General features: G+C 30.6%; 1 protein-coding gene across 4 annotated transcripts in view; it reads left to right on the forward strand.

Moving 5' to 3' along the window:
- Positions 1 to 21521, forward strand: part of p (WD40 repeat domain-containing protein pink) — a 142450-nt gene that overhangs the window by 67841 nt on the left and 53088 nt on the right. For all 4 annotated transcript variants that reach the window (XR_015041206.1, XM_085816995.1, XM_035374000.2 and 1 more), the window contains 4 exons: positions 1218 to 1372; positions 11652 to 11757; positions 17060 to 18115; positions 20628 to 20792. Coding sequence is in view for 3 of the 4 variants with exons in the window: in XM_085816995.1 (XP_085673121.1) it covers positions 1218 to 1372; positions 11652 to 11757; positions 17060 to 18115; positions 20628 to 20792 (1482 nt within the window). In the remaining variant the exon portion in view is untranslated. The remainder of the gene's footprint in view (positions 1 to 1217; positions 1373 to 11651; positions 11758 to 17059; positions 18116 to 20627; positions 20793 to 21521) is intronic.

The raw sequence follows: 21521 nt of genomic DNA on the forward strand, positions 1-21521 counted from the left end.
TAAAATGGTATATTGAATGTTTGCTAAACACCTCAAAGAGATGTTCATTATTTTCAAAAAATCCTGGCATGTCCTGACAAAATAAAACATATTGCCATTGAAGAAAATATTTTTGCAGGCTTCATGCGCACACAATCAGACAAAAGAAATGAACAACTACATTTTCTTTTTTTAATACTTATTCAGTATTAATTTATAATGAAATAATATTATGGCAGAGGTTTTTCCACCATTTGCTTTGCCATTTGAACAGCTTATTTTAGATGTAAGATTTTGTATTCTATTTCTTAAATTTCTGGGGAATAATTCTTAAACTAGCAGGCCTGATGTAAATAGTTAACTCAAAATAATTGTGTTGTTATTGTGACTAATCTTGCTTGTCTGATATCAGAACAAGCCCATGAAATTCATTATGGCAAGGAGGCAAGATTGCCCCTGTTATTGGCAAGAGCTTTGCGCACCATACAGGTGATAGTATGACTTTGCTCAGTTCTACTCCTAATTTTGAAGGAGAACACCCTGGGGGGACAGGTCCAAGGATCTCCCTCCCCTCTTCCAATACCGCAATCTCTCGAGAGTACTTTAAGCTCACTGCCTATTTTGAGTGCCTCCACGTCATGAAGACACTATACATTTACAAAGATGCATGCCTTCTCCAAGATTCAAACCCCGGCTTTTCAATATGGCAGTCAGAGTATCAAACCGTTATCCCATTTGAGCAGCAAAGTAAAATTGTTTCACATGTAAAACTGAAATCTGCCTACCAATATCAGATTGCATCTTCTTTTTAATCATGTAGTTTTTATATGTTTTAAATAGTTTTTAAAAATTTTTGTTCTAACCTCTTCTAAGCGTTGAACTGTAATCTAAAGTATTTAAATAGGTATTTTGTTAAAAAATGCACTTCTTTTGATTTAATAAAAATGAATGTATTTATTTAGCCATGCTGCAGATAGTATAAAAGTATGGATTATGTTTAAGGCAAATTCCCTTTTTTCTTATTTTATGCACAGTTTATGTATAATAAGTTATTATGTATGTAAGTTTTTTATTCAGCAGTAAAACATTCCTGTTCTGTGAAATTATAATATAGTGATTAAGGACCAAATGCTGGAAACATTCAAGATTTTTTATTTTGTTTTTGTACTCTGGTTTGTAGGTATTGTAGTATATATTATTATTGCAAGAAAATATCTTTTTACTTATTTATTTTGCAGTCTTGCTAACAAATTAACAAGTGGGAAAAATATAATAATGAAAAATCTTCGTGGACTAGAGCAACGTATTTTGCAAGATGCAAAGCCTGATCTTTTAGATGTGAAAACTCAGCATCATGAAAATACACAGCCTACCTCTCCCGTATCACATTCTGGTATGTTTTAAAGTTGTTTAATTTAGTTGTTTAGCAGGTGCATGTATAATATCAAGTCACATTATAATGTTCATTATTGATTATTTTATTATGTTTTAAAGTGTTTGAACGTTATTTCTTACCAAAATTCTCTTTTTGATCACTAATTAAATTTTACCATGTGTATCTTAGGATGTGCTTATTTAATAAAAGTGGGTGGAAAAAATAATTTTAAGTCATCATTTTTAATTTCAATAGTAAATTTCATTTGTTGTAATTTTTCATTTATATATACAGTACAAAGTCTGAGATCCAAACATCCAATATCTGGAATAATCTAAAATCCAGACCTCAAAACCTCCAACAACTTTTTTTTTAATGCTTTATGCATGCACATTTGATTCCCCCCCCCCCCCCAGAGAAAAAAAAAAAAACTTTTGGGGAGTCCCGATTCTTATTATCCCTTCGCAACTAAATAAATACCTTATTATTGTAGAAACAATAATTTAGCAAAAATTTGTGTGATGAATAATTTGGTTATATAGCTGCATGTCTGCTTAGCATACATCTCAAACCGAAACATTCTAGATAGAAACATGGTTGATTTTACACCTACTAACGTTTTATATCCATTATGCAAACCTGGCAAATCATTATTTATATTTTGCTTTCATCACTGCATGTTTATCAATACATGACAACTTGAGTAATGACTCACGCAGTGATGCCCAAACATTTTTTTTTATTATTAGTACAAAGAGTTCTGTAACATTTTATGTTGACATTATTACGCTTAATAACGATTACAGATTTAAATTTGCTTATAAATATTGACAAGGAAAAATTTAATAAAAATTTCATTCCATATGCTAAAAATAGATTTTGTTAATAATACTCATAGGCTAAAAGATTACATTTAGTGGTATTTGAATTAAGAATAACTGGTTTGTTTTTCACATAAAACCAGAACCGGCACAGAGCTCATATGGCCGCACTGGGCGGCAGAATTTAGGGAAGACAAGATTTTTGGAATTTAGAGAACCACCAAGCAACAAAATTAAAGGATGAAATTATTTTTAGAATTTAGGGAAAGCACTGGGATCCAAAATTTAGGGGTGGCAAAAATTTAGGACTTAAAGGGAAGCTCTTGGTAGCAGAATTCAGAATCTGCAGAGACTCATCAGTCGATAAGATATCTAGCGCCAGCCATAGATAAGCCTTAAATTTTTGTGAGAATTTATTTATTCAGGATTCAGATATCCCTTAACCATGTGCAAGAATTAGACGTAAGTATAATAAAAATAATTAAACAATCAGGCTTAACTGTCTCGGTGTGCAATAGAAGCAAGACAAAATTTAGCGGAAGAACTTGTCTTTCATTGCCAGTTTTATGACACATAACTAATCATGTATAGCGGATGCTATTAAGTTAGGCTAAAAGTATACGTTACTGATTCCAAGGAATTCCAGACAATATAGCAGATTGTGCTGTTTCTTAGCTTCCTGATTTGATCTAGCTTAATTATTTTTTGCAGGCTGTTTTTATTACAGCAGTTTGATGAAAATTAAAGTTGCAACTTTCAATTATGTCGACAAGAGTTTCTAATACTGGACCTACAACAGGATCTAAAGCAAAAGCATGTTTCGACGTCCATCAAACAAAAAAGTGGAATTGCTGCAAAAAATGGATAAAGGTATATCCGTGTCAAAATTATGTGAAAAATATCGCATTAAAAGTAAACTATATATGACATAAGAAAACAGAAAAAGGATTTTTTAAAATTTTTTGAGGATTCCGACACCTTTGAGACCGAGAAAAATTACTCATTAATTGAATTATCATAAAAGTGAAGATCAAGACAGAATGATAATTGAATGGATCAGACAGCATCGTAGTGAGAGTGTTCCATTGACGGATCACATGCTAATAGGCAAGCTAAAATATTTCACTAAGAAATTAACTTTAAAACTGAGTGCAAATATTTGACGGGTTGGTTAATCACATTTAAAAATTGCAGTGGTATAAGGCAATGAAGAATTTCAGGTAAAAAAGCTTCAGCCGTTACTGAAGCTGCTGAACTATTTGCAGATGAATTCATTGAACTCATTAATAGATAAAAGTTATCTCCAGAACAAATTTACAACGCTGATGAAACTGGTCTTTTCTGGCAATATGTACCACAAAATACCTTTGCAACCTCTATAGAAAAGGCTCCAACTTGTGTCAAAGATTCCAAAGTGAGACTAACAATTTTTATTTATTGTCTATAAGATTGTCTTATCTCTATCTATTTTCAGATACATTATGGGAAAATATTTGGTAATTGTAAAATTATTATAATAAGTTAAAGAAATATCAAAACATAAAATTTTTGGCAACCCCCTTGGGGGTCAGAACCCACAGTTTAAGAAACTCTCAGGGTTCGTACGGTCCTTAAAAGTCCTTAATTTTTTCAAAAATGATTTTTGGTCCTCAAAAGTCCTTAATTTTGGCCAAAATGAATAAACGGTCCTTAATTTTGCTCATTTGACATTTCTTATCATTTCTAATGATTGCCATTCTAAGTGCGAATTACGATTTCTCATGAATATGGAATTAAAATTACACGGCTCTTAACCAATCTGTTGGCGGATTTGCGTTGCAAATGATAAAAAAAAAAAAAACCAATTAGCTACCCGAACGAAAGTATCGGTGTCTGATTGGCTATTCACCCAATCTTTCGAAACAGGTGTTATCCATAAATATAGGCAGATTGTGACGAAAGCGTGAAGCCGGAAGTTCTTAAGAGGCAAAAGTGATGATGAAGGTGCTCGAGAAAAAAAAGGGGGGGATTCTGAAAATATTTGTCAAAATTAGAGCAATCCCAACCTGGAAGGCCATAACCTTTCCGACGCCAATAGGAACGAGATGCCTGGAAAGTGCATTTTCAATAAACTGTGGCTTCATCAAGCTGATTACAAAAACTGGATATTGATGGATGGCAATCCTTAAATGTGGTCTTTGTCTGAAACAAATTGAAATTTCTAGAATGGGAGAGTCAGCACTGAAAATTCACATGAAAATTAAGTTTCGTTTCATCATTTCAATTTGTTTTTACACGGTTTTACTTAGCTTAATTTCTGTGTTTGTTTCAATTAAGCCATAAATTAATTTTTTATCACTTTCTACGGAGTTTATTCTCTTTCCCATACTATATGTATGGGATATCGGGATTATGAGTTTATTTCTACAGAGGGTCTGTTATCGATTTCGCGGGAAATCTGTTGGCTCCATTTCGATTTTAGGTCGCCAAGGGCAAATTCGGTAACGCTAGCCGAGAAAAAGTGAAGTTCGGAAATACGTTTTGAAACTCCAATAGACAATTAAGTATTTGGTTTAATCCTCTGCTGTTGATAGTAATGCATTATTTTTGCTAATGGCAATACAATTATTAGTTGAAAATAACTAATTAATTAAAAATTTTTTAATATTTTTAAAGCTGAAAACAACTAATTGAAACTAATTTTCCTGAATTAACTAGACGCAAAATTAACTTTCATGAATTACTAAAGTTATTGGGTAGAAGTTTAACTGAAAATATACATTCCGTATTATATATATACAGTACAAAGTCCGAGGTCTGGACTCGTCAGGACTAACGGAGATAGTATACTGTTATATGAAGTCGTTGGTCGGGACTTCGGCGATCCCAGATTTGAGATTTTTCCGGATATTAGATCATTTTAAATCTACTAAGATGGCACGTAGAAATTATAAAATTGAAAATATGAAATCGTGATTTATGAAATAATGAAGCATTTATTATTTAAAGGGTATCAAAATTTACAAAGGAAAAGAGCTTAATATTTATATGTTTACTTTATTAAACATTTCTTTCAATGTGAGTTGTTTGATTTGTTTTCTCTGCTAATACTTTAGACTAATACTATAGACATATAATTTCTTGTTCAGTTATTGAGTTCCATTGTTCAAGTCCTGTAATTGCTGTGTCGAGAATTCCGAATAACTTGTCAATCGAAATTTTTTCTCGTTCAGTAACCTCTCTGTTACTTTCTTCACTATCGGTAGCTGTATTTTCTGGATTTAGAACCATACTACAAATTTCGCCCTCTGTTAATTGATTGATGATTGGGCATTGTCATCGCAATGAAAAACTGCTGTTTAACTTCCCTAAATTCTGCCGCCTGGTGCAGCCATGCGAGCTCTGGCACTGGTTCTGGCTTTATGTGAATAACAAATCAGTTATTCTTAATTCAAATAGCACTGAATATAATGGTTTGTCCTATGAGTATCATTAACAAAATCTATTTTTAGCATAAGGAAAGAAATTTCTGCTAAATCTCCCTTTGTCAACATTTTAGCGCATTAAACTTAAATCTGTAATCGGATAATACTCTGTTATTTGGCGTCGCTGCATGAGTCATCACTCAAGTTGTCATCCGTTGATAAACATGCGGTGATGAAAGCAAAATTTACAAAAAAAAAAGAAGCTTAATATTTATTTGTTTACTTTATTAAACATTTCTTTCAATGCGCGCACGCGTAAAGCATACCTTACGCATAGCCGAAATTAAAAAATTGCAACCAGAAAACTATTTGATTTGTATTCGTGATATTTATAATGACGAGGAATTTGATTTAAATCATATCAAAGACGGAGTACATCGAGATTAAATACTACATTTAGTAAGGAATTATAAGCTGAATAAAATAAAAACATCTGCCCTGAAGATAACGATAGTGCTGACAGAACTTCCAGTTCATTGCGACCCCCCCCCCCCCCCCCGCGCAGAACAGCATGAAATTGATAAACAGATTTCCGAACGGTTAGATAAACAAAGGATATGGCTTTATTCATTTTTTGTAGGTTCTTTTTTTTTTTTTTTTTTTTTTTTTTTATGGACATCGAAACATACTTTCGTTTTCTAGATCCTTTGGGAGCTCCAGCATCGGAAATTCTATTTGACATAATCGAAATTTCAAGCTTACTTTTACAAAATTGCTCTTACAGTCTGCAAAAAATAATAAGCCGGATCCAATTCGAAGATTAAGGAACAACGCAATCATCAACATTAACTGAAATAGATAATTAGAGCTTATACCGTCCGTTATACATTAAACGCGCACACGAAAACGTATTCTGCGCTTGCGCAAACGCATATGCGCAATCGTGAATGTCTTGCGCGCATGCGTAAAATGCCTATGCGCATGCGTCAACGCGGCGCATGCGCAGAAAGATTTTAGCTTTGAGTTCCGGATTATGGGTGTCCGAATTAACGACTTTTGACTGTATATATATATACAGTCAAAAGTATATATATATATATATATATATATATATATATATATATAAAATGTATACTTTCACTATTCAAGTATTCACTGTGAGAAGTATTCTTATCTTGTCACATGAACAGGCCTCTGTGGAAAGAGGCTTCTCTGTAAATAAAGCAATTGAAATTGAAAATTTAAGTGACTCATCATACATTTTTCAATGCACAGTATTTGATTACATAAAATTTTCTGGAGGTGTTCTTAATATCGAAATTAATAAAGAAATGAGATCAGCAGCAGCTTCTGCAAGGTCTAAATATATGCAGTATTTAGAAGAACTAAAATCTTTAACTAAATTTGAAAATTCAAAGAGGAAAAGAAATATTATTGAGGAAGAAATTGATTATATGAAGCAGAAGAAAAAATTTCTTCAAAGGGACATTAAGGATATTAATGAAGAAGTAGATGCTTTAGCAGATGAAGCTGAGACTAGCAGGAACATTGATTTGTTTATCAAAGCAAATGAACTTAGAAGAATAGTTAAAGAAAAGGAAATAAGCATAAATAAATTAGATGTTAAAATAGCTGAAAAGATTTCAAATTTAAAAAAAGCACAAATGTTTTGTATCTTTTATTGTACAGTTTATTATTCTAGTATCTTTCAAAAAACCAAGGAAATAAATTGTACGTTTACAAATCAGTTATTTTAATCTGCAAAATATTCTTACATTGTGATTATAATAGTAGTTGACTGTATTTAAATAAATATCAAATAAGTTAAATAATAATCATGTAAATCTCTAAAATAGTGACTGTTATTAGTGTAAAATACACTTATACATGTTTTTCAAGAAATTATGTTCCTAATTTAATGTTATCTGCTTCATAACTTGTAGGGAGTTAGTTTAATTTTCAAAATTGTTTTATGGTAAGTATTAAATTGAATTTAATAATAGTGCATAATACACACTTCTGTTAGTTTCTTAAAGTGAAATTACAAGCATGAAGTCGGTTGTATGGACAATTGCTTTATTCTATTCGGGTTTTTTTTTTTTTTTTTTTTTTTTTTTTTGTTTTGTTTTGTTTTGTTTGTTTGTTTGCTGATAGGTCCTTAATTTTTTCTTTGATGGTCCTTAAAAGTCCTTAATTTTCATGTAAGGAAATGTGTACGGACTCTGATACAGATGGTCTTCAGTGTCTGAATGAATTACAGTGAAAATTAATTATTTCTATCTTTTATTGAGTATTAAAAAAACTGTTTGTAGAATGATAACAGCAAGAATAGCTATTTTTGCTGTGTTTCCCTGGTGAACAAATGTTAATTTGTCTTCAGCCACCTGGGCATAGCCCTATCCTAGAGTAGCAGTATAATCTTTTTTCGAATATTAAAAATATTGGGGATAAAGTTTGTAGAGCAATTATGGCAAGAATTTCGTTGTAGAAAATAGCAATCGTAGTCCTGAAGGAAAGTTATAATTGAAGTTGGTGATGAAGAGCCAGGAATCAAAAATCTTTCAGAGAGTTAGTCGTAGTGCATACAGCAGTGGCAAGCATTCGAGACTGAATGAGAGAGAGAGAGAGCTGGCTCAGTAGGCAGAGCATAGATAGGAGCATAATTGAATGCTATTGGCTGTAGAGGAGGGATCCTATTGGGTACGATGTGATTGACAGTGTGCTGGGGGTAGGGGGTTAAGCTCTTTTCAGGTCCATACTAATTTAGAAGGGCAACCGAATGGGTGGGGGAGGGGGTGTACATTAAAGAATTAGAATAAGCATGCTAAGAATTTAATAATTGGCTAGGAATTAAAATTATTTTTACTTATTCAAGCTATAGGTATTAAACCATGCAATTTGATATATTACAATCCGTAATTGTTTAAATAAGGGTATAATCAATTTTTTTTTTTTTTTTTTTTTTTTTTGGTAAGGTTTTAAATATGAAGGAAAAAATTAAGTATGATTATAGAATGTCCCTGAGGATGGCTTTTGGCCTTTTTCTGTGTTCTGCTGAGTCTATGTGTTAATTAAGAACTGGTTATTGTGGGGCTATTTGCCTTGATGATAGTGTTATAGAATTTCACATCAACTATTCATCTGATCTTGCATTCGTTATGAACAGAGTCATTTCTGAGGTACCATGGATAGTTTGCTAGTTGTCTCAGTATAGTGTTTTGTAGCTGCTGTAGTTTTAGAAGAGTGCTTTTATAAATATAACCCTAGACTGGGCATGCATAGGTGAGTATGGGATGCAACATTGTCTTAAAAATAAGTTATTTTTTATCTATAGCTAAAATGCTGTTTCGGGCAATTAAGGGGCTGATTTACTAGCTTGAGACTTTGTAATTATGTGTTTAGTGTGGAGCTTCTATTATAAATAATGATCTAAGATTACACCTAGGTATTTGACCTCCTTGGCACAGCCAAAGAGGGTATTGTAAAGTAATATTTCTTTCAGTAATCATATTAAATAAATTTATATTAAGTAAATTAAAAAGTAATATTTCCTTCAAATCAATTCTTGGTGAACATAACAGCAATGGATTTTTCCACATTAAATTTTATATTTTATGTGGAGAGCCAGAACTCTTGTGAATGTATGTGTGCTTGTACTTGTTGTATAGCTGAGAGCTAATAGATGCTTTCAGGTGAGGATCACAGTGTCATCTGCATACATACAAAGTGTTGTGCCCTGTTTGTGTGGAATATCATTCGCATATATGTTAAAAACTACTGGTGCCAAAAGTGAACCCTGAGGGACATCAACACATATTTTTACTTTGTGAAGTATGTATTATTTACAAAAACAATAAAGTATCTATTGGTGAGATAGGAGTTTAGTGTTGTTATGATGTGTTCTGGGAAACCCCAAAAGATTAGCTTGTATATGAGTGTATCGACCCAAACACGATCAAATGCTTTAGATGCTTTAGCTATATCTAGAAAAATAGCAACAGTGATAATTTTTGAAGTCCTGTAGATATCAATTCAGTTACCCTGTATAACTGATGGACAGTTGAATGATACTTTCTGAACCCATATTGCTGGGGGATCAGGAGTATTTGATTTTCTGCAAAATTTGTGATAGATTTCAGGATAACAAACTCAGCAATTTTGCTGGATACTGGTAGGAGGCTTATTGGCCGCTAAGAGGCGGGCTTATTTGCAGTTTTGCCAGATTTGGGAATGGGTGTGATGATCGCTATTTTCCATTGTAGTGGAAAGTATCTGAAGTGCAGGATTTATTGTATTATTCTATTGAGCTTACAGATCATCATAGAGTCCCATATTTTTCCCATTTTATTCATGATCTTATCTTGTTCAGGGCTCTTTTTTTTTCTTTTAAATGTTCGATATAACTAAGAACGTCTGATGGATTAACTGCGATGATGTTAGTGTATGGCTGTGGGGAGAGAAAGCATGAATTTGTATCCGTAACCACCGTGTTCTGTTTGGGTATCAAAAATGTTGTTAGTGTTATGCTAAGGACTGAACTTTTTCAGTTTCTGTGTATATGATCCCTGTGGGCTGTGTGTTTATCAGAATTATAATATGAAGCCATATAAATCCAATTTTTTGTGGAAATTTATAAAACCTATTCCAACAAAACAAATGTTTGGCTACTTCTAATCATTGCAGCAGAAGCAAAAAGTTGAGCAAGCCATTAAAGCAAAGTAGTCATAGCCTGGCTACTTTTGTCCACCCTTGCAAATGCAAATCAAAGTAAATCAAAATAAATTTGCACTTTTTGTTCGTTTTGCACAATATTCAAATATGTGTTTCACTTGGTTATAATAAAGATGTTTATTCGAGATGATATGTAATACTTTCTTTGGGGGGGGATACATGCTAAATTTAACTTTATACTAAACAATGGATAGATGTAGTTGGGCAATCTCAAAATAGCAATTATTCTTTCCTCTATTATTATAATTCTATAAGCAGTTCTTGATACTTAGTACAAAATAAAAAAACAGAGAAAAAATTTAAATTGAGAAATAATTGCTGTAGTGTCTGTGCATGTGTAAATACTTGCACAGAATTTGCTATGCTTTTCATTGTATACAATTGACTGCCATGTGAGATTGCATATTTTTAAAAATATTGAGAGAATTCATGGGAGTGGTCATGAATGGTGTAAAGTTTGTGAAAATAAAATTTTGAAAGTTGAGTAAATTTACAGTCCATTATGTGTGAATTGCATGCAATTACTTTTTTTGCCCAAATAGATCAAGATTATTTTAGGGACACCCTACATAAGTTCTTATTAATAACCTTCTCACTCTAGTAAAATTTGGCACTCTCTGATTATCCATACCTTCACCAAAAATTCATGGAAAAATATTCATACAGCAAAGCAATATGTCGCTAAAGTAAAAAAATGGTAACTTTTGATGTTACCAAAAAATATGCATGTTGCCATTCAGGTGGGCACATAGTACATATTTGTTTTGGCCAGTGCGCAATTAGCAAATTCATGCAATTTTCAGATGTTTTTTAAGTAAAAATGGATTGCAGAGAATTACAGTGCCAAAAAAAAAAAAAAAAAAAAAAAAAAAAAAAAGGGAGGATTTCTCAAAAAAAGGTAAAAAAGTGTTTTATAATAGTGTTTCTAGTGTTTTATTACTGATGTTTCTTGCTTTTTTAATTTTATCAATTAATTGCTCTTCGATGGAATTCTTAGTGCACTGCTATTTTCATAATGGCTGTTGCCTTTTGCACATTAGCTTAGTAAAAATTAGTTGCCAGTGAGTTTGCAAGTGCTGTGGCAATGAATGTTGTAGGCCAGGTGGTCTGTATAATCAGATAGTACCTGAAATTTATTTTATCTCCTATTATTTTATCTATATTTTGATGTGAACTTTTGTGATGAACGTTTTTGATATGAATATGTGCATTTAAATAAATATTTCACTTAAATGTACAAATTTTAGTTTAAAAGAGTGATTAATGTTCAGCAAAATATTTTGGCATCAATAGTAATTTTAATTACTTTTTTTTTTTTTTTTTTTTTTTAACATAACATAGATGCTGAACGAAGTTCATCTGAGTTTCATTCTGCTGACAGAAACTTTTGGTCTTTTCTACCTGCAATAGATTTAATGGAACTTATTGAAATTACAAAAAATACCTGGTAATATAGCATTCTCTAATTTAATAACTTACAGTATTATCTCTTTAATAATTCATGTATTTATTCATTTTATGTAACTTGAACACTCAAGAATGTCATTAACTGTGTTAATACGGGTATTAATTTAAAAGTTTATAAGTGTAAGGAAGAAAAGACTGAGCATTTTCAAGTGTGGTAAAATGTGTATTTGGTAGCAAATATGAAGTAATTTTGAGATTTAAAAATTATGTTGAAACATTGTAAAATATCAATGGATTTCAAATAATATTCATTCTTTGATTATTTGAAAAAATATTTTTAATTGTTTTAAAATACACAATAGTCAAATACAGAGGAAAATACTTGCATGTTTTCTTTTATTGATGCTCTTATCTTAGATATAGTTTTGTCATTTTAACTAATATTTCTAATAACATTTTAGTTTTATTGTTTGATGTTAAAAATATTTTTTATCATTAATTACTAAATATGCATTTTACAGTGAACTTTTGATAGTGTAATTTTTGTTTCCTTCAACAAATATATATTATTGAAGTTACAACAAAATGAAATAGTCTTAGATTTGGATTTCAGTTGATGAAACAGATTGGCTCTCTGTGAAAGATGTTACCTTAACAATGTTTTAATGCAGATTTTTAGCATGTAAACAGAATCTGTTTTATTTTGCTTTAATTTTAAGTACTAATTTCAATTATTTTTAACTGTTGTGAATTTTGATTCTTCAAAAATGTCAATTGTCATTATGAATTTAATAATGCTGGAAACTTACATTGAATATTTCTATATGACTATTTGCTGTTTAAATATTGAATTTTGCTCTCATTTAATATATTTAGTCCCAAAGTTTGAGTTTATTTATTAACCATTATATTATTATTAATTTATAATAATAATATAATAGTTTATTTTTAGTTTGGGATTTTAGCATTCAAAATTTTCTTCTGTCTATTGAAAGGGTTCCATTTACAGCAGTCATGAGCTCCAGTTCATGTGGGCATTCCTGTGCCAATAGAACTGAATAAATAAAATATTGCCAATTGTCTTTGCTCCAAAGCCAGTTTAATTCTGAAGGATTGAATCAGAACATTTTTTGAACATAGGCACAAATTCATAAATGTGGACAATGCTTACTTTTATTGTGATTAACTAATGGATTTTATATAAAATAAATATTCTTGATCTGCCATGTATGGCCAGAACTTTTCCAGCCAATTAATGCAGGTCAAAATTCTAATATACTTGCAGGACCATGCCACTTAACATTTGGAAGAGGAATTTTTGGCAATTATTAACTGTTTTTAAACTGACTATTATATATAGAATAACTTTCGTGTGTAGGGCTGTCAATATTTTGATTTGTTACAGATTTGTAACTTTTGTCCATGAGTATTCTGTAATAGTCGTTCTTCACAGGGTTCGTACAGTCCTTAAGAGTCCTTAAAAGTCCTTAAATATTTTGAATTGATTTTTGGTCCTTAAAAGTCCTTAATTTTGGCCAAAATCAGCAGAAGGTCCTTAATTCAATTCATCTGAAATTTCTGTCTGTTTTTATGACTGCCATTTTGAGTGTGAATTAGCATTTTGGAGGAATATTTTTGGCAATTCACTGACATATATGGTCATCTTTTGAATGGGTTTATGGGTTATAATTTGTTTCTATTTCTAATAAAAATGATGGGATACTCGAGTTTCTAAGCAAGTGTTTCTAAGCAAGTGAAACATAAGCATTTCGAAATTCCTTTTTTCTAATAAAGAACTCTTAAACAACTTTTCGCTTTTGGGGATGTGAATTCTTTTATTAAACAGCTCTAAATTTGGCGACTTGTCAACATTTTGGCGATTTTAGGATCAGTTTCTATAGAAAATTTTTACTTCCGAGATCTGAAAATTTTTCGACCAGTTTTCTAAAGCATCATAAACATTGATAAATTTCATTAAAATAATGGTAATATATTGAAATTATATATAAAAAATAACATTAAAATTAAAACATTCTATTTTTCGCTGTCACATTATAGTTTCATTTTGGCAACTTATACAATATTATGAATCTGATAAATAAGGCATATTGCTATAAAGCATAATTTATGAAACAGCTCTTAGCAAGAGCAAAATTAGCTATGCAATTGATTAAAAATGTCTTCTTTTTAATTTTTTCATACTAAGCGTTTTTCCCATGCAATTGTCTTGGAATATTTAAAATTCTCAGAATATGCATCAGTTTTCTCTATAAAATTAATTTTACACTTTTTCCCTCCTTTTTTTTTCAAAATATTTCTGACTTTTTGCTGTTACAGAATTGGTAGGGATAATTTTTCTTTAGTATTTTAGACATTGCAGCTTGGAAAGTTTAGAAGGGTTTGAAGTCAAGATTTATAGACCCACGATTCTAGAAGATTCGAGAAATATGTGACAAAATGAAAAATGTCTCCATGATATCGACACGTAATGGATGTATCTTACACAAAGTTTGCGATGAATTTCTTACCTTTTGGAGAACGTCTGGAAGAACAATGAAAACATAATATTTAAATGTTTTACTCCTGATACTAGAATCTTTTTCTTAACATCTTTATCTTCCCTTTATTTTCTCTACCTTTCACTAGACACAAGCATCAAAAATATCAAAAATGCTTCTAACTTTTCACTGGGTAGGCATTATAGAAAGGGATTTTTTTATTAATAAAGAAATTGAAAACTTACAATTTAAAAGATTCATCTAATATGCCTTAATGCATTATATACAGAGCTGGCACTAGGCATTTTTCCATCTGAGGCAATCTCTGTGGATCCTAAATTCTAAACGTTTTGCTATTTCTGGATTTTGTTGTTCGGTGTGTCACTAAATTCTAAAACTTCTGCCACACCAGCTTTGTAACCGGGCTTTACCATATATATTTCATATTTCTTCTGAATGTTCATATTACTAAAAAATAGAACTAGCCACTTTTTCTATACATTCTAAATGCATTTAGTGTTTCTTAGAATAACAGAAATAATTAGATCCAAAAATTCTAAAATGAAAAGGAATCGTGTTGAAGAAAGAAACTGAATACATAAAAAAAAATTACTCCTCAAAGATATGTGCAGTTATTATTATGTAACTTACTTAATTGTTTATAATTTCAGCCTTTCGGTTTATGATTCAGTCGGGGGTTTGGGACTATTTAACTTTTACCAGGTCAAGTAAACCCTCATAGGTACCTTGTGGAGATGTTGACAAGTTAGGAGATAAGCACGCAGAAACTAGCGAGAGCATTGGTTTGCATATTGAGACAACTCTCTAATTGTTAGAAAAGATGATTAAAGAGAAGGAAATCAATATAAACTAGCCAAAATGTTTAGAAAGGCTTCAAATTAAAATGAAGGATAAATATTTTGTTGAGTGTTGTTTCAAAACATAAATGTTTTGTAGCTTTTAATGTGTATCCTAATATTGTTTAAGAATCAATGTCATAAATTACATGTATTTTAAACTGTGAAATTTTATTAGATTTTGATTTTAATAGGCTTTTTTAACAAATATTGTTAAAAAATAAAATTTAATAGTGGCCATGTAAATCTATAATGATTAAGGTTATCTAATTACATAATTTAATTATTTATAACTAACTGCTTACCCTTAAAAGTTATTTCTACATATTAAAGCGAGTTATTGCCTTTCATTAACACTTACTGTGGTCACAAGATAAAACACAAAAATTTTTAAATTCAAGTAAAACTTATTCTTTGCATCATTCTTTGCATCTAGTGAAACTTTAAAATAATACAAAAAACTTATCATCTCTGGTACTTTAATCGCTTATTTGAACATTAAATTATATTAACTGGGCTACAATCCCTTGGAACTCTACACAAAGCTATGACACTAACTGCAATCAAACAGAGCCTGACTAAATTTCAACACTTGCCAACTGTGTCTACATCAGACCTTTCAGGTTTGTTCTAATAAGCAGATCTCTCTCTAAGCAAGCAACAGTGGTGACAACATTCAGTCTTTTGTTATGAATCATGCTGATTATGATCTTACTTCTCATTTTAACCTATACCGTTTGACATAAAATCTACCTGCTATTTACTAAACCTCTAGACTGACAAAGTATGTAACAAAATGAGACATAAAAAATCAACATAAAGCTAACTACTAGTAAAACATAAATAAATGTCATCTTCAAAATATTTAATCCTACTTGATAAATTGTATAAAGTTTATTTTATTCTCAAGCTTATTAATCATTATGTTAATTAATTCATGTGTAGTAATAATGCATACTACTCAGGGCTCTATTTTATTTTTAGGATGATATTACAAAAGTGAAGTTCAGGCATAGAATAGTATTTTTAATTGAATTTATTCAGTTCCCATTTCCTCATAGGTCGTTATTTTTTCATTAATGGTTCTTAAAAGTACTTAATTTCTGTGTGCAGAAATGTGTATGAACCCTGCTTCAGCACTTTGATTTTTTCATGAATATTTACCACCATATTCAAATGAGCTTGTAGGTGTGTGATATTCCATTCATTTTGCTTTCCACTGTTGTTACAACATTTGAAGTACTTGTTAATTTGTCCTTTGAGGTTTCTGCGTTTCTAATTTAAAGGTGCAATATCCATCGTCATTAATTACTTTTGGTTTGAAACTGATAGTGTTTAATCCATAGGTTCAGGTTCTTCTGTAGTTTGAGTGGACCAAAATGTAGGTAGTTTAGCATAGTAAGAAAAAAAATGCGTTTATTCACGATATCGCTTAATTAATTAATTCTTTTAAAGAGAATAGGAACAGTTAGTTCAGTGAGTACATTTTGGGAGGAATTGTTCTTCGTGTAGTGGAGTATGTCAGTTGCCAATCATCAGAAACTATACATTATTTCCAGTTGTCAGATTTTACATCTAATGCATTAACATAATAAATGCACAATAACAAAAATGCGACGGGAAGGTGTTCTATCAGCCAAACGATAAAGTTACAAGTACGGAACAGTGTTTCTTTCTTTCTTTCTTTCTTTTTTTTTTTTTTTTTTTTTTTTTTTTTTTTTATGAACTTGAGTTTTGGCAAACTGTAATACTTTACTACTTTCAATTATCATTATATTTCACTTTCATGTTAGCTCTTTTAGCCTTTTTTTTAAAAATTTATTTGTAATTTAATTGTTTAATTAATTATCTGTAATATTATTATAGTTTTTATTTGGTTTCTCTCTTATTTTATTTCCTAATCTTAATTTATGCAACTATTTTTAATTTTAATTATTTTACTGAATTATTCAAATATAAGATTTCCCTAACTTTTTTTATTTTGCAGGTTACTTTCAAGAGACTTAACAGTTTTATGTGATAAAAATAGTATTTCACGCAAATTAGAGACCTGGGTGAATTCGCTGCATTCTGCACAAATTGCTGTTATTCAGTCTATTATATCTTTCCTTCAGAACTATCATAATACAAGTAGTCATTCATATAAAGATGATGATACGCTGAGAAGTACTTGCAGTCAAATCACTAGTCAAGAGTCATCTCCAAGTGAAAATTATGAAATAAGTGAACGCTTAGATCAAGAAGATCCATCAGTTTCTGATTCTAAATCATGTGATGATGAAAAGCATGTGGATTCTCTACATTCTATAAATGCTGAAACATCAGATTCAAGCACTTTAAGAACAGAAAGTGTCCTAGGAAAGTTAGTAAATTTAGAAGAATTAGTGTTTGTATATAATCCATTTAGACTGTCATCAGATGATCATGGTATGATGTCCGAATTGGCCATGATGTGCTTCCAAATGCAGATTTGGGGTAAAATTGATAAAGTTATGGAAATGCGATCAACAATTTTAAAAACAAAAGAAGAACTTCTGAAAAGTAATGATAAAAAAAGTCATGAAAATTTACTTTGCTATTCACATGAGTTTTCAGATTTAAAAAATACAATAAAGCGTTCTGAAAGTGCACACTCATTTCAAAAGCCTGAACTATTAGCATGCTCAAGTTTACCAATTCAGAAGTCTTCATATCATAATGATCTGGATAAGCTAATATTCATACCGAATGGGGATATAAACACTGAAGAAGAATGCTCTGTTCCTAGTTCTAATGATTTCTCTTCTCAGTTGTATGATGATTTACAGTCATCTTCTTTTTTACAAAATTACTTTCATCTTTTTGATGTACAGCGACTGAGAGAATTATTGAACGTTCTCAATAAACCTTGTTATAAAACATGGAATGTGATGTTAGCTGGTGTTTCTTTATTAAGTGGTTCCGATGAATTTACAAAAAAACTAGCTGCTGATCAAATTGAAACAGCAGCAAACTGTCTTGAAAGAAGTTTTATTGGCCCTATTCTTATTTCTCATCTTCAAAAGTAAGTAAATTGTTATTTTACATGGTATTTGTTTTACATGCCATTTATTTAAACATAGTATTTGTTTTTAATTACTAAGATTGCCCTCTTCCAATTTTTTAATCAAAAAATTTATTTTTAAAACCATACATATGTTTAAAATACCAATTCATAAGTAATGCAATATTTTTGTTTGTTTAAAATTAAAATCATTTATAGGATTATTCAAAAAGGGGAAATAGGTAACGTGGAATCAATGCATATGGAGGGCTAAGAATATTTTCCAAATTGAAAAACAATAGATATGTTGTTATAATTAAGGTAAATTTGGCTGTGCTTATTTTAATAGTAGGATCAGTGATCTCAAGTATGGAACTATATCTTTGTTTCTCCTTTCCTTTTTTTTTAACTGCCTTTCCAAATTGGCACTATTTATCTTTTGGCCAGCAATCCTTGACCTGTATGGTGAAGATTGGCTATGAATAACGATGTAGTTGTAATTACCTTTGATTTCTAGAATCCAGCTGTGTTGTTTTTATGTTATTTGTAGCTATGCAAATATAAAGTTGAATTAATTAATTTTTGCTGCTGCGGGCCTGAGGGAGACAGCAAGAACCCATCAATTTCGAAGCTTGTTTTTATATATTCCCATGTTTTTTAAATTATTATTTATTTATTTTATCTGCTTTAACCCTTTGTGGCTCAGTGTTCCACTTAATGGAACACCCAAATTGAATTGCTTCTGAAACCTTTAAATTCAACCATAAATAGATAAAAATGCCTTTTTAGTATACTTTGAATATTTCTTTTTAAACAGTAGATAGCAGCATATCACAAGGAGACACAGAATTTTCATTTATTATGTGTTATTAAAATCCACTTTTTTTCAAGTAATTTTCTCTATTTTTTAATGACATAAAAAATTTTATTTGGAAAAAACATTAGGCATAATTTTGCTGGCTGTACTCCAAATTATTTGTTCTATATTTTTTTTTAATCTTTCATACAAAAACCATACGCAGAATCATTGAATAAACCCGGGTTTTCCATTAACGGGAACACTGCACCTTTAGCGATCTCATGCTGTTACGAATCAGAACATCTGTGCTTAGGAGAGAACATCCGTTGTTTTTTTGGGGGGAATGAATTCAAACAAAGCAGTATTGAGGGGTGAGGTGTGTTTTGTGTTATGAAAGCCTTAATATTGGCATCTTGAATTTTTTTGGAGTAGTTTTTTAGGCGGGAATTTTATTAGTAGCTTGACTCATCTTTACTTAGACCTGCACGAATTTTTTTCTGTCGCTTTTTAGTCTCATTCCCGTTTATTTTCAATAATTGTGTAGATATTTTCGTGTATGTATATATTATAGGCTTATTTTTCTTTATTGTTAATATTAATTGTATATAATTATTTTAATCGTAGTCGGTTTGTGCTTCCATCAAAAAGGTGTGACTTGCTTTGAACAATTTCACGAAGCTAAGTAAGAAATAGGAAAATTTGTAAATATGTTTGTATATAGGACTTGTGTATAGATATTTATCTCATTTATCCATATATATTCAAGAATATTGTGTATATCCAGGAAACCATGTATACAGCCAAAATACAGAGTTTTTTTCATTCTTATACAAACGCTTCTACTCATTTTCATGCTTCACTGCAATGCTCGCTTAGTCACACTTTTAAAAGCTCTAGCAGCACAGTGTTCCACCTCATGGAACACCCACAGAATTAAAACGGTAAGTGCAATTTTTACAAAATTTTACCAGTATACTCCTTTAGGACTAAATAGACTGCATACAACGCTTGTTGTTGAAATTCCGACTTTAACGTATAGTGCACCGCAAAGGGTTAATGCATTTTCCTTCTCAACTTTTCACACATTAGAAGTAAAGTTTGATTAGTTTTTTGACTATTTTTTTTAAATTTTTATTTTGTTATCTACCTTTATCAATTCGTGTTGCTAAGTGTTTGTATGATATGATGTAGAAACTGTTGATGTTGCGGAGAACATGATTTACTGAGAGCTTGGTTCAAAAGATATTAATCGTTGTGCTCAGTTTAACACTTTTTTAGTCTTTGTGCCTTGTTATATCTCTTTTACAGTTAATTTCAATGAGTAAAGAGCAGCAGGTAGTAAGTGAGTTGGCACCAAAGGAACAAGAGTCCGATGTATGTAAGATAAATATCTAATTCAGAATGATTTATTTTTAATTCAACTTTTATTTTGACTGGTTAGTTTTAAGTTCCAGTTCCAAAACTTTTAAATGATTATTGGCTGCAGCTGTATCATTAGCATAATGCAAGATTTATATGACTTAGACTAGCGTTTAAATGGTGCAGTTTAGAGCAATTTATTATAAGCAGTATCTATTTTTAGAACAGAAAGCAGAAATAACCAAATTAAAATAGAGAACTTGGATACTATTGCAAATTTAAGATAGTATTTTTATTTACATTTGATTACATTAATTTGATATGTACATAAATGTATAAAAATAACTGGCGATTTTTCCTCCACTTTTGATTTAGAATTTTTAAGGCAAGTGCTGCAAGAGCTATAGAATTATGTCTGCAAAGAAGCTATCACATTACATCACTTGATGTTTTGTACTTATCGAAATCATGTGATACACATCCAAAACCATTCCTAGAATATATTTCCCGTGTTGTAGATTGCCTTCCAGAAACCCAAAGGTAATATTTTTTAAGCAATTAATTTTGAAATTATATTTTAAAAGTATGCAAATAATTTACTTTAATTAAAAATAAGATTTAGATTTCAGTGTAATTATAAATTTTGTTAAATAGAGTATAAATTATGTTTGAATTTGTAGAGAGTAGCTATTTTTAAATTACTTTTATTACATAGCTTATATAAACAGATGGTAATGTTCTAATGTCATGAAATAAGTGAACGCATGAAAATTAGAATATATTACAGTAATTTGTAGATAAAAATAAAATCTCTAATAAATGCTAAATATACAACCGTGTTATGTTCAAAAAAGGCTAGAAGTGTTCTGTAAGGATTTTTAATACAGTTTATTTTTGTGGAATTAATTTCATTCTTATAAAACATATTCATAATTTAATATTGTTGACTTTTTGAAATGTAAAGCTTTATATGGTAAAAATATTGAAATCTTTTTTTAAATTCAACATTTAGTGCATGGTTCTGTTTTAAAGATATTTCTCCTGTCCCAGAAAAGGAAATTCAATGTTTTTAACCAGAATTATTGCACTAATGGTAATTAGCATGGATTAATATTGTTGCATGCATAGGGGTTCATGATGAATTGAATGGGCTCAGAACCCATGATACCTATCTAGTCCCACTTCTGGCATGAAAAAGTTTTGCATGTGTATGGGTTCATAATGGATTGAATGCACGAAGAGAAGTCAGCTCTGAATTAAAAACTGAGA

Source organism: Stegodyphus dumicola, chromosome 5 (assembly GCF_044657685.1).
Source record: "Stegodyphus dumicola isolate Sdum_Otavi_A_Nest chromosome 5, ASM4465768v1".
NCBI lineage: Eukaryota > Metazoa > Arthropoda > Arachnida > Araneae > Eresidae > Stegodyphus > Stegodyphus dumicola.